The following is a 15433-nucleotide window of genomic DNA, read 5'->3' as shown; positions in this document are numbered from 1 at the left end:
TGTCTCTAACATATTGCCCGCAGTGTCTCCAGCAATCTGCCCCAGTGTCTCCAGCATATTGCCCCCAGTGTGTCCAGCAATCTGCCCCAGTGTCTCCATCATATTGCCCCCAGAGTGTACAGCATATGGCCCCAGTGTGTCCAGCATATTGCCCCCACTGTGTCCAGCATTCCAGCATTTTGCCCCCACTGTGTCCAGAAATCTCCCCCAGTGTGTCCAGCATATTGCCCCCAGTGTCTCCAGCATATTGCCCCCAGTGTCTCCAGCATATTGCCCCCAGTGTCTCCAGCAATCTGCCCCAGTGTCTCTAACATATTGCGCGCAGTGTCTCCAGCAATCTGCCCCAGTGTCTCCAGCATATTGCCCCCAGTGTGTCCAGCAATCTGCCCCAGTGTCTCCATCATATTGCCCCCAGAGTGTACAGCATATGGCCCCAGTGTGTCCAGCATATTGCCCCCACTGTGTCCAGCATTCCAGCATTTTGCCCCCACTGTGTCCAGCAATCTCCCCCAGTGTGTCCAGCATATTGCCCCCAGTGTCTCCAGCATATTGCCCCCAGTGTCTCCAGCATATTGCACCCAGTGTCTCCAGCAATCTGCCCCAGTGTCTCCAGCATTCTGCCCCAATGTCTCCAGCATTCTGTCCCCAGTGTCTCCAGCATATTTCCCCCAGTGTCTCCAGCATATTGCCCCCAGTGTCTCCAGCATATTGCCCCCAGTGTCTCCAGCAATCTGCGCAAGTGTCTCCAGCATATTGCCCCCAGTGTCTCCAGCAATCTGGCCCAGTATCTCCAGCATATTGCCCCCAGTGTCTCCAGCAATCTTCCCCAGTGTCTCCAGCATTCTGCCCCCAGTGTGTCCAGCATATTGCCCCCAGTGTCTCCAGCATATTGCCCCCAGTGTCTCCAGCATATTGCCCCCAGTGTGTCCAGCATTCTGCCCCCAGTGTGTCCAGCATTCTGCCCCCAGTGTGTCCAGCATTCTGCCCCCAGTGTGTCCAGCAATCTGCCCCAGTGTGTCCAGCAATCTGCCCCAGTGTGTCCAGCAATCTGCCCCAGTGTGTCCAGCATATTGCCCCCAGTGTGTCCAGCATTTTGCTCTCAGTAGAGAAAACCTATAAATAGTCACGCCAGGTAGTGGGACAGTGACAAATGTCAAAGAATCAGGTAGTTAATTAATGAATAAATGATTTATCCGTCAAAATACCACACCATGGCAATAGAGGTATAAAAAGCAGTCAATATCAATTTATTATCAAATATATATACAAAATACATTTTTGGACAGACAAAAAGTGAATGGGGGATAGCAGCTAAAGAGAATATTGCCCTCAGTGTCTCCAGCATATTGCCCCCAATGTCTCCAGCATTCTGACCCCTGTGTCTCCAGCATTCTGACCCCAGTGTCTCCAGCATTTCTGCCCCCAGTGTGTCCAGCATTTCTGCCCCCAGCGTGTCCAGCATTTCTGCCCCCAGCATGTCCAGCATTTCTGCCCCCAGCGTGTCCAGCATTTCTGCCCCGGGATCGCCGCTCTCAAAAAAAACAAACAAACAAACAAAAAAAAAACACGAGTTCTTACTTACCTAGCCATGCTCCTGCGACGGCCGGCGGGCGAAGCTTCCTCCACTGAGGTGAAGCGCGCACTCGCCGGCGGCTGACAATCCGATTGGCTGGCGGCTGTTAACTATTGACGTGCGGGCCCGCACCCGAACATTAATAGCCTTACTGCCGCAGCGCCTGTAGGGGGGGCCTAGTGAGCAGATGAGACGGGGCCCGATGCGGCCCCCTCTGCCCACCGGGCCCATACGCCAGTCAGGGCAGTAATGCCCTGATGGTGGCGGAGGTCAATCTGAGCGGTTGCCCAGGGCCCCCCCACACCACTGGGCCCTGGGCTACCGCCCAGATTGACCTCATTATAATCCACCACTGGATATGGGATAGATAGATAGATATGGGATAGATGGATATGGCCTGACAAAAGGTGAAATCCAGAAGATGATACATAAAGTCAAAGAGGAATATCTCAGCATCTGGAGGAACGACATAAGCGAATCCCAGAAACTGACGATATACCAGCACCTAAAGAGGGAGTACAAACTGGCCCTATATCTAGAGAAACTAGAAAACCCCAAAGAGCGACAGATCCTGAGCCAATACAGACTGATCGCCCACAGACTACTCATCGAATCCGGGCGGTACCGACATAACTACAAGCCCCGAGAGAGTAGACTCTGCCAGCAGTGCCCCCAGGAGGCCGTGGAGGATGTGTCCCACTTCCTTCTGAGGTGCCCCAAATACTCTGCAGTGAGGGACACTCACTTCAAGAGACTGTCTGATCTCCTCCCAGACTTTACCTCCATGGAGGATGAAGAGAAACTACTGATAATACTGGGGGAAGATGAAAGTTCAGCGGCCATAGCAGTGGAATATGTCAGTGCCTGCCACAGACTAAGAGGAGCTTGATATGTCATGGACTCCTGTACCCCAACCCTGGACATATCCCTATCCCCCGACTAAAGAGCCCGATATGCCATGGACTCCTATACCCCACCATAGACATGTCTCCTATCCTCTAAAAGGAGCCTGATATATCCTGGACCTCTATATGCCTCCCTACCCCACCCCCTATCCCTCTATTTTTGCCATATGCTTTGGCAATGCTAACATGTACTTAATCCTGCCAATAATGCTCATTTGAATTGAATTGAATTGATATGGGATAGATAGATATGGGATAGATAGATATGTGATAGATACGATAGAGAGATAGATAGATAGATAGATAGATAGATAGATAGATAGATAGATAGATAGATAGATAGATAGATATGGGATAGATACATATGGGATAGATATGAGATAGATCGATAGATATGGGATAGATAGATAGATATGGGATAGATAGATAGATAGATAGATAGATACAGGTCCTTCTCAAAAAATTAGCATATAGTGTTAAATTTCATTATTTACCATAATGTAATGATTACAATTAAACTTTCATATATTATAGATTCATTATCCACCAACTGAAATTTGTCAGGTCTTTTATTGTTTTAATACTGATGATTTTGGCCTACAACTCCTGATAACCCAAAAAACCTGTCTCAATAAATTAGCATATTTCACCCGTCCAATCAAATAAAAGTGTTTTTTAATAACAAACAAAAAAACCATCAAATAATAATGTTCAGTTATGCACTCAATACTTGGTCGGGAATCCTTTGGCAGAAATGACTGCTTCAATGCGGCGTGGCATGGAGGCAATCAGCCTGTGACACTGCTGAGATGTTATGGAGGCCCAGGATGCTTCAATAGCGGCCTTAAGCTCATCCAGAGTGTTGGGTCTTGCGTCTCTCAACTTTCTCTTCACAATATCCCACAGATTCTCTATGGGGTTCAGGTCAGGAGAGTTGGCAGGCCAATTGAGCACAGTAATACCATGGTCAGTAAACCATTTACCAGTGGTTTTGGCACTGTGAGCAGGTGCCAGGTCGTGCTGAAAAATGAAATCTTCATCTCCATAAAGCATTTCAGCCGATGGAAGCATGAAGTGCTCCAAAATCTCCTGATAGCTAGCTGCATTGACCCTGCCCTTGATGAAACACAGTGGACCAACACCAGCAGCTGACATGGCACCCCACACCATCACTGACTGTGGGTACTTGACACTGGACTTCAGGCATCTTGGCATTTCCTTCTCCCCAGTCTTCCTCCAGACTCTGGCACCTTGATTTCCGAATGACATGCAAAATTTGCTTTCATCAGAAAAAAGTACTTGGGACCACTTAGCAACAGCTTCTGCCGCTGTTTATGGTTCAAAAGTGGCTTTACCTGGGGAATGCGGCACCTGTAGCCCATTTCCTGCACACGCCTGTGCACGGTGGCTCTGGATGTTTCCACACCAGACTCAGTCCACTGCTTCCTCAGGTTCCCCAAGGTCTGGAATCGGTCCTTCTCCACAATCTTCCTCAGGGTCCAGTCACCTCTTCTCGTTGTACAGCGTTTTCTGCCACATTGTTTCCTTCCAACAGACTTACCATTGAGGTGCCTTGATACAGCACTCTGGGAACAGCCTATTTGTTGAGAAATTTCTTTCTGGGTCTTACCCTCTTGCTTGAGGGTGTCAATGATGGCCTTCTTGACATCTGTCAGGTCGCTAGTCTTACCCATGATGGGGGTTTTGAGTAATGAACCAGGCAGGGAGTTTTTAAAAGCCTCAGGTATCTTTTGCATGTGTTTAGAGTTAATTAGTTGATTCAGAAGATTAGGGAAATAGGTCGTTTAGAGAACCTTTTCTTGATATGCTAATTTATTGAGACAGGTTTTTTGGGTTATCAGGAGTTGTAGGCCAAAATCATCAGTATTAAAACAATAAAAGACCTGACAAATTTCAGTTGGTGGATAATGAATCTATAATATATGAAAGTTTAATTGTAATCATTACATTATGGTAAATAATGAAATTTAACACTATATGCTAATTTTTTGAGAAGGACCTGTAGATAGATAGATATTTTATAGATACGATAGATAGATATGGGATAGATAGATATTTTATAGATACGATAGATATGAGATAGACAGATAGATAGAATCCAAAACCAAATAACTAGACTGGCACTATTTCTATGAAGAAGAATGGAGTAAATATATATATATATATCCACAGGAATAGGAGAACACTGGGAGTGTATAGGTAATTAAATACTTTATTAATACACGTATAATTTACATATTAATATATCGGTAGAAAACATACAAAAGATACAGTAAAATACAAGGATGATAAAAAGATAGGTGGATATCCCCCGGTGTGCACCATCTGAGGGGCCAGCATGCATACAAATAGTGGCAGAGACCTACTGCTAAGGGTACATGTGAAGCTATATATGTGAAAAGCCAAACGGCATAAAGTAACAAATTGGTACAAGCTGCTCTTACCACTGCAGGGCACCAAGGCGGAGCACACCAGGTCGGATCCACAGGCACAGTCCCCGACGCACGTTTCGCCCACGGATTAAGTTGCTTTTTCAAGGGGATCTCCTATTTCTGTGGCTCTTATGGAGTTGTTTTTTTCTCTTGGTGAGGGGTTGTTTGGCACTATGTAGCGCTATTATCTTCCCCTCAGTATCTAGCATGTTGCCTGGTTCTGGTATCATATATATATATATATATATATATATATATATATATATATATATATATATATATGTATAACGCCTTTAAATGTATTTGATATTTCTTAAACATGTGCTGCAATTTCCCTCTCTATGCAATGCAGCATCACTGCTCCAATGGTCACTTATAGTCCTCCAGCAATGATGTAATGCCCATCTTGCACATGACTGATGCATCCAATCACAGTTGTACTGTTCAACAGTAAAATCAGTGATTGTCTGCAGCAGTCATATACATGAGGGACACGATCCTATTGCTTCAGGAATGGCAGTTATGAAAATAGCAGTGGCATTGGAAGAAGTGGAAGAAGAGCTATTAGGTGAATATTGCATTGTTCCTTTTAATTTTAACACATTTCATGCTTTTAGATATAACAATGTTAGGTAAGAATTTTTAATACCAGGTTAGTTTCTTTCAGCTGATTCACTATAGCCTCCAAGCAGCCAGACACATCTGCAAGTTATTAGTCTATTCTTTTTCTTTACATTTTTCCATGTTAGTATCTTTATTCACAGAATGTCTAAAAATTGTCTCAATTTTAAGAACAGTTTGCCCTGCGGCATGCAGCAATGACAAATTGATTTGTAATGCCATTTCTCCAGCTGGGGTTATACTCCTAATGTTTGTATTTTGTCCCCACAGAGAAGCCGGTCAGCTTGACTTACCGATGTCCCTGTAGATACTTTGAAAGTAATGTGTCCAAGAGCAACATCAAACACCTGAAGATTCTGTCCACCACCAACTGCTCTCTGCAGATTGTGTAAGTACAAAGTAACAAAACCTGCTGATTTTAAAAGAAAACAAAGAAGGCTCCCGGAAGAGGCAACTTGGGGAAAATATCAAGATTTTTCTAAAGTGAAGCAGACCTTGTTTTACATAATAGTGCAGACACAAACTCCTCAAAAGCTTCCTAGAGGGATGGACCCTTATGGCCATGCCCTTGTTTCAGCAAAGCTATTTATACTCTCAAATGTTACTTACTTTTCAGAGAATCCAGAGCAGATATTGTTGTGATATATATTTTTAGCCATGAAACTTTAATAAACAATTACCAGGATCTTACTCGGTGTTCCAGACAACACATTTGCATTACCCTTCCTGTTACAGTGACACATAGCATTTTAGCCCTTATTACTCCCCCAACCTATATCACTTTCTCTTAAATTGCTGTACCACAATGTTTTACAGGGCTCGTCTTAAGCACAATGGCAAACAGATTTGTTTGGACCCTAAGATTAAGTGGATCCAGGAGTACCTGGAGAAAGCTTTGAACAAGTAAGCTGATGGCGCAGATGTGCAGCTTCCACTCCTGGCATGAATGTGATAAGATGCGGTCTTCGTGGGCACTTACACGCCTGTAACCCGGAATCGAGTAATGTATCTGGTGCTGAGCCTTGTAAGAAACCATATGAGACCCCAAGACCAAGTTTTCTTTCCAATGTTGGGACATCCCATGAGCAGTATTGTACACAGCCTTTTTCCTTTGGAGCCTTCACAAATATCAAGCAAAATTTCCTAAAGTTTAACTTTCCAAGGTTCAGACAGTAGTGGTGTGATATGTATTATATTTCTTTAATTAGATAACTAGATAATACCACATAATATTTGACTATTATTGGAAACATCATTAACCTTGATGAATCTATATTTTTAGCTACATATATATAGATATATTACACATACATATATTGTTTTATTTAATATAGCCTTCCTTTTTATTGATCTGTGATGAACGGCGGGTGAAGAATACCTTGCACTTAGTGCTACATTTTTGTTTTCGCGTATAAGAGGCTACTACTGTCACAGTAGAATCCTATGGTTAATTATTTTACATAAAGTGAAAGCAGAAAGAAATAAAAAAAAATGCCTTGTAAAGGTTGCCATGAGAGCATAATGTGCTGCCACTCATTAGAACATAGTCCCATAATAGATTTGTCTGCTGCAAACATGCAGAATATTGAGGTTCACAGAAGTGTCTATGGCATCTTCTCCTTCTCTTCTCGGCCTGCTCAAAAGTGTCTCCATTCCAGTTGCCTCTGGGGTTTTCTGAATATTAAACAATAACCTGGGTCAAAACATTGGTTTGGTTTTAATGCCAGATCTACTTGTATCATGATACAAGCACAGGCAGACAAAGGACTGTTTTGTACAGCCCACTAGTTACAGACAGGAAGGGCTGCTTTACTAAAAGGAATGTAGAACCTGACACCATTGTTAGCACTTCATTTATCTTTAACAGTGCTAAAAATCATGTATGACCTCCAAATCATGCAATCTTCTAGAGACGGGTGGAGCAGATGCACCCTTAGGGTATGTTTACACGTTCAGGAATAGCTGCGTGTTTGACGCTGCGTAGAGCCGCAGCGTCAAACACGCAGCGTCCAGATGTTACAGCATAGTGGATAGGATTTCATGAAATCCCGTCTCCACTATGCATTAAAAGACGCATGCGGCAGACCCGTGGAAATGGACATGCGGCGCGTCTTTTAAGAATGCAGCATGTCCTTGCATTGCTGAACCAACGCAAGAACAACGCAGGTGACCTGCCAGTGACCTCAGTTGCAGATTTGGTCAGGATTTTACGCAGGTAAATCCTGATGCAATCCTGAATGTGGACACATACCCTTAAAATATGATGAGTTATCAGAACCCTAAAGGACATTTAAGGATTGAGCTTTTACCTCACACCGAGCTCCTCGTACCTCATCTAATTCCTTACTTACAAGTGATCTCTCCAAGCTTCTGGAAGCAATGATTACACTGTCTTCATTCCAGATGCTGTGGATTTACTCTTGAATTTTACTATCATAGCCTTAATCTCTTGGCTACTCAGAAAAAGGAAATCCTTGTGAGTAGGAAGTCATGATGTGAAGCCAGCAGATTCATTTGGGAGACATTTCCAAACTCACTTTTTTAGGCACATTACAATATTTTTTTGTGCACTCTATCTCCGACACATACACCCTTATAGAGAAGATGCAATTCAATCAATGATGCTTCTAAAAAAGAAATGTATGTTAGATTCTGAGACATTTTTCTTCTCTCCCTTGAGGATCAGTAGTTTTCAGGCTTAAGGACCTCTCCTTTCTATCTTCATACATTTCACTGTGTCATAACCAAGGATAGAGAGCCGACTAGTCATATTCTAAGGCTGTGTAAAAGTCAAACATTGACTTACAGATTGGCAACCTGTAGATCTATCTAGAGAGATTTCTTTCCACCTTTCTAAGCCATGCTTTCTTGCATATACTCTCACTAGTAACTGACCCTTCACTAAGAAAAGCAATAATGTTTAGCAATCCGGGATGTTAGAAGACAAAAGTATTTTCCTTTCTTAGCTACATAGGTATAGGTACTTTTTTACAAGGCTTTTCAAACCAATGCACCAATCTGCATTGGATTCTTAAAGCAAAACTTTATGATCACGTGCACTGTTATCAAGTAATATATTCATTCTTTCATTAGCCTGATGACTATACATTTTCTTTAAAATCCGATAGTCAAAATTCGACTAATTTTATACGCCTGGCACCCCATGTATTTCTCACTGGTATGGCATAACCATGCTGTTGGTATTTTAGGTTGACAAACATTTGTTCAGGTTCACATGAATTTCTTGTTTTAACTGTAAAATGCCACCTGCATCTATCGCATGGCAAAGGCTGTGCATTGTTATGTTTGGGCAACCACAGAATGAGTTTACTTGTGCTGAATGCAAGAACATCTGGTTAGCCTTCCTTGGCTTTTATACAAACTCTGTTGCTCTCTTACCTTCCTGTTTCTGCATATAAATATATCCTGAGCAGCTATGTGGAATCAAGTCGACTCCCCGCCATTCGCTTCTAGTGAGGTATTCAGTGCATGAGCTGCTTTTTGTCTTTCGGCTGCCCCTGACCTTGCTACAGGAAATGTACGCTCCCGAATCAGGTCTTGCTTTAATTAAGACACCAGAAACCCTAAGAGGAGCATAAATTAGCAGCCCCAAAGCATATTTTGAGGTTTGACTACCAGGAACCAAAGAGTTGTTTGGGGCTTTTTAACACCGTAACTGCCAAATAATGTGCAGTTATTTTTTTTTCTGGCAGCAGAGGCACTAGAAACGTAAATCACAAGATGTCCATGATGATGAATCAGATGTCTAGTAGCTACATGGTATTTAAGATTCCTGTGTTTTTATAGTGGTCATAGGATTAATGAGTCCAAATAGCTAATAAGTGAATACTAAATACTTAGTGATACCCGCATCACCATTTTTTGTCAGAAGCAAGAAAAAAATGTTTTCCTGCTGTTCTATTGCCTAATGGGTTATAATATTTTACTATAACCCACAGGAAATGGAAAACCCATACCTGATAGCTGAATTGTCATAAAATAAAACAAATACACTTACTTCCTAGGCTGGCACTTTTCTTCCAATGTTGGCGCTGTTTCCCCGTAAATACTAAATTGGTCATATAAAAATACTTACTCTACTGTTATGTGAAGTGACCACTGCAGCCAGTCAGTGGCCACTGATCAGCTACAGCCTTTTCTATTCTGTTAAAGCAGTTTTGACAGACCATCCAGTGGCCATAGCATTTACGATTCTGCTCTGACGGAATACTGAGTGGCTTCAGCCAATCAGTGGTCAGTCATTGGCCGCAGCAGTGTCACGTGACCTCCGTAGGAGACACAGCATAGACATTAGAGAAATGGCGTTGGTCTGGAAGGTAAGTATGTCTTTTATTTTTATTTGTTTTATCATGGGCAAATCTGCAGAGTGGAAGAGGTTGGCCAATAGAGGACATCTCTTTTAACTTTTAGCTATTTTGGGCTATGAAGATCATTTACAATTTACAAAACTTTTTATATAGAATTCTCAAAAGTTAGGGATTGTGAAATTGCATTTAAGTGTGTGCAATTCATCAACATGTGCAATAAGAACAACTGTGAAAAAAATAATGCTGCCTTCACAGTATTACCAAAGAACTTTCTAACCAAACATTGTGACAGTTCCCAGAGTAGGTTATGGAAAACACTTCCCAAACCTTTTCTTACGGGATCCACTCTCATCTTTGGTTAACTATTGGAAAACATAAATGTTATCGGATTCCTCTTATGCATTGTGGAATAGGATATATATGTATGACTCTCAATTCTAAATATGTTTCTATCTACTGGCTAACACGGTACCAAGATATATATCTTTCCTGTATCTCATACCTAACATTAGCATACATGCTTATTAGCTAACGTTAAGTATACATATATATACAAGTGCCACTGAACAAACCACTGTGCCAAATCTAAAACCGCATGTATAATTTTCTGGATTTCATCTGCTGCCCTGGCCATTGTGGAGATAAGAGGGTATGAGCTTTGCATTGTGAACAATGGTGGTTTAACATTTTTGTGTATGTTTCTAATTTAAAAATGGAAGGAATGTCATTTCATGTAAACTAAATCCTGAAATGTTTTGTAAACGTCCAATGGCAATTAGTATGACTGGAAATAGAAATCCATCAGCTGTTTGTATATCTACAATTGGGGGGCATGGTTCATGCTGTAATGGATGGTTGGGGAAACGGTCCAAACACCATGACATCAAATGTATTTGACCATAGGAATGACTATTTTATGCATCAGAAGCAGATTGTGAAAGGCACAGTATAACCCCAGTATCGTTGGCTGGTGCAGCCAGTGGGGTTTTGTCATTTTCTTCCTTTGTAAATAGATATAATTGCTTTTTAAACAAAATATTCTTCCACTGTCATATGTTATATATATTTTTATATTTGTATGAAAATTAAAGAAATAATGCACATTATTCATTTTGATACTTTGCATCAGAAATAAAATAAATTTTTTTTTATTTTTAATTTCTGCCTCTTGCTTTCAACAAATTGTCTGCCATTTTGTTCCTATAACTCTCTTGCTCCAACAGCTCTAATACATGTCCTGTCTTTGACAAGTTTCCACTCAGTCTGTGCTTTTACTTTAACAGCGTTTCACTAACTTACACAAGAATTTGCTATTAGCGCTTGTAATAAATAGCTGGTTTATACTTTGCACTAGTTGAGTGTAATCCTATGAAAAAATTATCAGAATTCAAGAAAAATTACTGAACGTTAGAGATAATCAAATGTTTAGAAGTTTGAATTCGACAGGTTAGACAATTTTTCCCAGAAATATGATTCTGATATAGAAGGGTTAATAGGTTGCCTTTAAGTGCCTTTTGCCTTTAATTGCTAGAATTACTAGAATCTGTTAACGCAGTAGTCTGATGGTCTCCTCCTCAAGGAGACTATACTTCTTATCAATGTATGTTCTTAATAGTCAGCAACAACATGTTCTGGGTTATGGTAAATAAAGTATGACCCTGGGTGATGGTGGGGGCTACATGACTTACATTGAAATGCATTTGTTGTAAATGGTATAAAATAATGCCTCTTGCTGCATTACATCAGATAAAAGTGACTTGCTCACAGGATATGTGCGAGGTGTCTTTTTGTCTCCAAGCTTGTAAAATGACGGGCGTAACCTCTTGATTTGGTCTCACTGGTGATCTGGCGTACTGACATTGGGTCAGAATGAAAACAGCTATGACAATTCTCAGTGAATTGGTTAGCTGCAATGCCAATACTGCAAAGCTTCCAGTTTTTCTGTAAAACACCTAGGACTGTATCCAACCCCTTATAAACTCTGAAACACAATAGCAGCCTTTACAATGTCATAATGGCAGCCCATTTAATAACACTGAGTGCACTGACACTTTTCATGTTTTTAAAATAAAAATGGTCCAAGCATTAACCCTCTTAGTCATTTGTAATCAGGCAGATCATTCTGTACAAAACTCAGACTTAAACTGGTGGTGTCACTGTCAGAGGTAAGGGAGGACAATTGTGATTTGTGTTTGGTAATACTACTGCCTGGTTGTCTTGTGCTCCTTCTGCTGTCCATGTTCGCAGCCATGGTATTTTATTTTCTTTCCATTGCTATTACCACTTTTTCTTTCACCATACATTTTATAGAATACAATAATCAACTTGTGACAATCTTTTAAATCACAATTATCCAACCATTGTCTAAAAGGACATAAGAAGAAATGTTATATACATAAGTTAATGTACAAAAAAGCAAAGTTAGGCTGGTTTCACATTTGCGTTTTTTGCCGCTACGTTTTAGCGCAAAAAAAGCATGCGTTTTTTTTTCCTATATTTAACATTAAAAACGCATGCGTTTTTTTTGTATGCGTTTTGCCGCGTTTGACGACGCATGTGTCTTTCTATGCTTGCGTTTTGTTGCAGAAATGCAACATGTAGTAATTTCTAGAGGCGTTTTTTTGCCGCAAAAAAACGCATGCGTTTTTTGCGGTAAAAAAACGTATTGCTGTCTATGTAAACGCATGCGTTTTTAAGCACATGCGTTTGGTTGCATTTTAAACGCATGCGTTTCAATAGAAAAAAACAAGAATACACACTGATAAGCCACCCCCCACCATAAAGGTGATAAAGGGATCCAAACCCTAACCCTAACCCTGACCCTAGGGATCCTAACCCTAACCCTAACCCTAGGGATCCTAACCCTAACCCTAACCCTAACCCCAACCATAGCTATTTCTAGATGATTTTGATGATTGGCAGCTGTCACACACTTCTCAGCATGCGTTTCGAAAACGCAAACGCAGAAAAAAATGCATGTAAACGCGTCAAAACAACGCATTTTTTTACCGCATGAGAAAACGCATGCGTCTAAAAAACGCAGCGTTTGCACGCGTTTACATGCGTTTTTTTCACCACCTGCGTTTGCGTTTTAAACGCTGCGTTTTTAAACGCAAATGTGAAACTATCCTTAGGCCTCGTTCACATTTCTGTTTTTTTTTCAATCAGTCACAATCTGTCAAAATGTTGAAAAGATTGATCCTGTGCTGATTGTATAAAACGGGTGCACTGGATCATTTTTTTTTTTTGACGTATCCGTCGAATGAGGTGCTGCCTGAATTTCAATGCCAAAAATTCTGGAGAAAGATTTCAATGCAGAAAATTCTGGAGAGAGAGAGAGGATCCATCGCTGGGCGATTTTCCGATGTACAGAAAAAACATTTCTATGTGCGTTGCCTCCGCCCGACGGACAGCGATTTTACGACGGATCCAGTGCATGACGGATGAAACAGAAGGCTATCCTTCACAATCCGTCGCTAATACAAGTCTATGAGAAAAAAACAGATTTGCTGGATCCGTTTTTTTCACAAAACAAAGGATTTTTACAGAGCAAAAAGATGGAAGTGTGAAATAGGCCTTAGGCACAGTATAGGGGTTGTCAAATTGGAGTATTAAAACAGCAATGCCAAAAAAAGACATGCACAGTAAAATGTCTACATTTTAAAAACATTTATACTTTTTTTTCCAAATGTCTACCCTTTCCAAAAAATGATGATTTAGTAAATGCTTGACCAAAAAATCCATCTGCAGCAGAGTGCTGTATTGGTGTGGCATGTACAGATGTAAAATTAAGTAAAATGATATTGTGGAAGACGAAGAGGTCACCAACATTATTATTCACCTAAAATAGGGTATACTCATAATAGAATACAATACAATGGGACCAAAAATAGGACCATAATGGACAGACTGCGACAATAAACACCAAACCAACCAAGAAAAAACAGTCAATAGTCCAAATATATAAATATACAAAAAAAAAAACGTTATTAACAATAATGACAGATAAAAACATGACAGAAGGAAACAATCCCCGTGCTACCCATGGCATGCACCTGAAAAGGGCAGGGAATAGGTGCCTCTAGCATAAACTGGTCAACACATTAACCATAATGAAAAAAAACAAATAGTCTTGTAGGGCTTAATAAACAGTAACTACATGTAAAGAATACTGAAGTCCACATTAGTAGCAAAGTCCACACAGATTATGCACAGAATACATACCGGTTAATGCAGGAGTATATCTAGCACAGATAGGCACCTCACCCCTGTCCACCCCGATGCACGTTTTGGCTGCTGCCTTTCTCAAGGGGTGTGCCAGTGTAGTTCTGGGTTCATTATATACAGAAAATGGGGGCGCAAATTGGTGAAGCCAATTAGCGGGCTAGCCAATAGCATTGTCCGGAATACCTTCATTGTCCGCACTCAGTACACCTGGACGCCCCACACCGGAGAGCACATGGGGCCCCTTTGGAGGGCAGTGCCATGATACACAGGACAGAAGAAGTAGTTCCGGAGCACTATGCGGTCATAAAATGCCCGCGCATGCGCATACAACATCCTTCGGCCATGTTATTGAAGGCGATAGATACAAAGCTCTAAGCAGCCCTTTTTTGTGTTGTCTCCCTTTTCAGGTGCATGCCATGCGTAGCACGGGGATTGTTTCCTTCTGTCATGTTTTTATCTGTCATTATTGTTAATAAAGTTTTTTTGTATATTTATATATTTGGACTATTGACTGTTTTTTCTTGGTTGGTTAGATGTATAATTAGACTTGTAAAACAGATATGAAAAAAATGCTTGCAACACGCATACCTTGTCAGGTTGGCAGTCACAGTTAAGTGTATGAATTTGGGGGAATTTTATTTTGTATTTCAAAAACAAGTATTCCGTCCTTCTCTAAAACGGTTGCCCAGAAATGAAAAAAGTACAGTTGATTGTGAATAGCAAGCACATTGTCTCTGATTGATATTAATTTTTTATTTTAATTGTAAGTGTAATTGAAATGGAGCAGGACAAATGCCAGTTACCCCAAATCGCTGATGAAAAACATGGAGTCTGGCACTGCTGCTGGAAATTCTGCTGTCTCTCACTTATACTTTGAATTTCTGCAGACACAAACTACTTCTCTCATCTTTTTTCACTGCTGTAGGTATTCAACATATTACTATCTGGAGTATTTGTCCAATGTTTTATGGCTTTCTTTCCATATCTCTGTGGCTGAGCTGTAAGCTTTGATGTCCTCTCAATATCCTAAGTCACCTTAAAATGTCTTCTGCATTCTCTGTCTTGACTTTCATACAGAGTTTGGGAGTTGTTCCTAATCGGCTGCACTATATCATGTGATGTGTTAACTACACAATATTATGCGGAAGCCCATGCTTTTATGTAAATTTAATAAAATTAAAAATAAATTTTATTCTCATCGAATAGATTTGCTGCTTAGACAGGCTGGCCACAATGAACACAGAATGATTGTGAATAAACCATTCTGTGCACATAACTACCGGTAGTTCCCAGCAACACATGTGCTGTTTTTGTTTACACAGAACA

At 40.9% G+C, this 15433-nt stretch overlaps 1 protein-coding gene across 2 annotated transcripts in view; it reads left to right on the top strand.

The window, feature by feature from the left end:
• Positions 1 to 15433, top strand: part of CXCL12 (C-X-C motif chemokine ligand 12) — a 242630-nt gene that overhangs the window by 78148 nt on the left and 149049 nt on the right. For both annotated transcript variants that reach the window (XM_077259451.1, XM_077259450.1), the window contains exons 2-3: positions 5823 to 5940; positions 6369 to 6455. In XM_077259451.1, the coding sequence (XP_077115566.1) occupies positions 5823 to 5940; positions 6369 to 6455 (205 nt within the window). The remainder of the gene's footprint in view (positions 1 to 5822; positions 5941 to 6368; positions 6456 to 15433) is intronic.

The sequence above is a fragment of the Ranitomeya variabilis genome, chromosome 4 (assembly GCF_051348905.1).
Source record: "Ranitomeya variabilis isolate aRanVar5 chromosome 4, aRanVar5.hap1, whole genome shotgun sequence".
Classification (NCBI taxonomy): Eukaryota; Metazoa; Chordata; class Amphibia; order Anura; family Dendrobatidae; genus Ranitomeya; species Ranitomeya variabilis.
The sequence above is the reverse complement of the archived record's forward strand: the minus strand, read 5'-3'. Positions and strand labels throughout refer to the sequence as shown.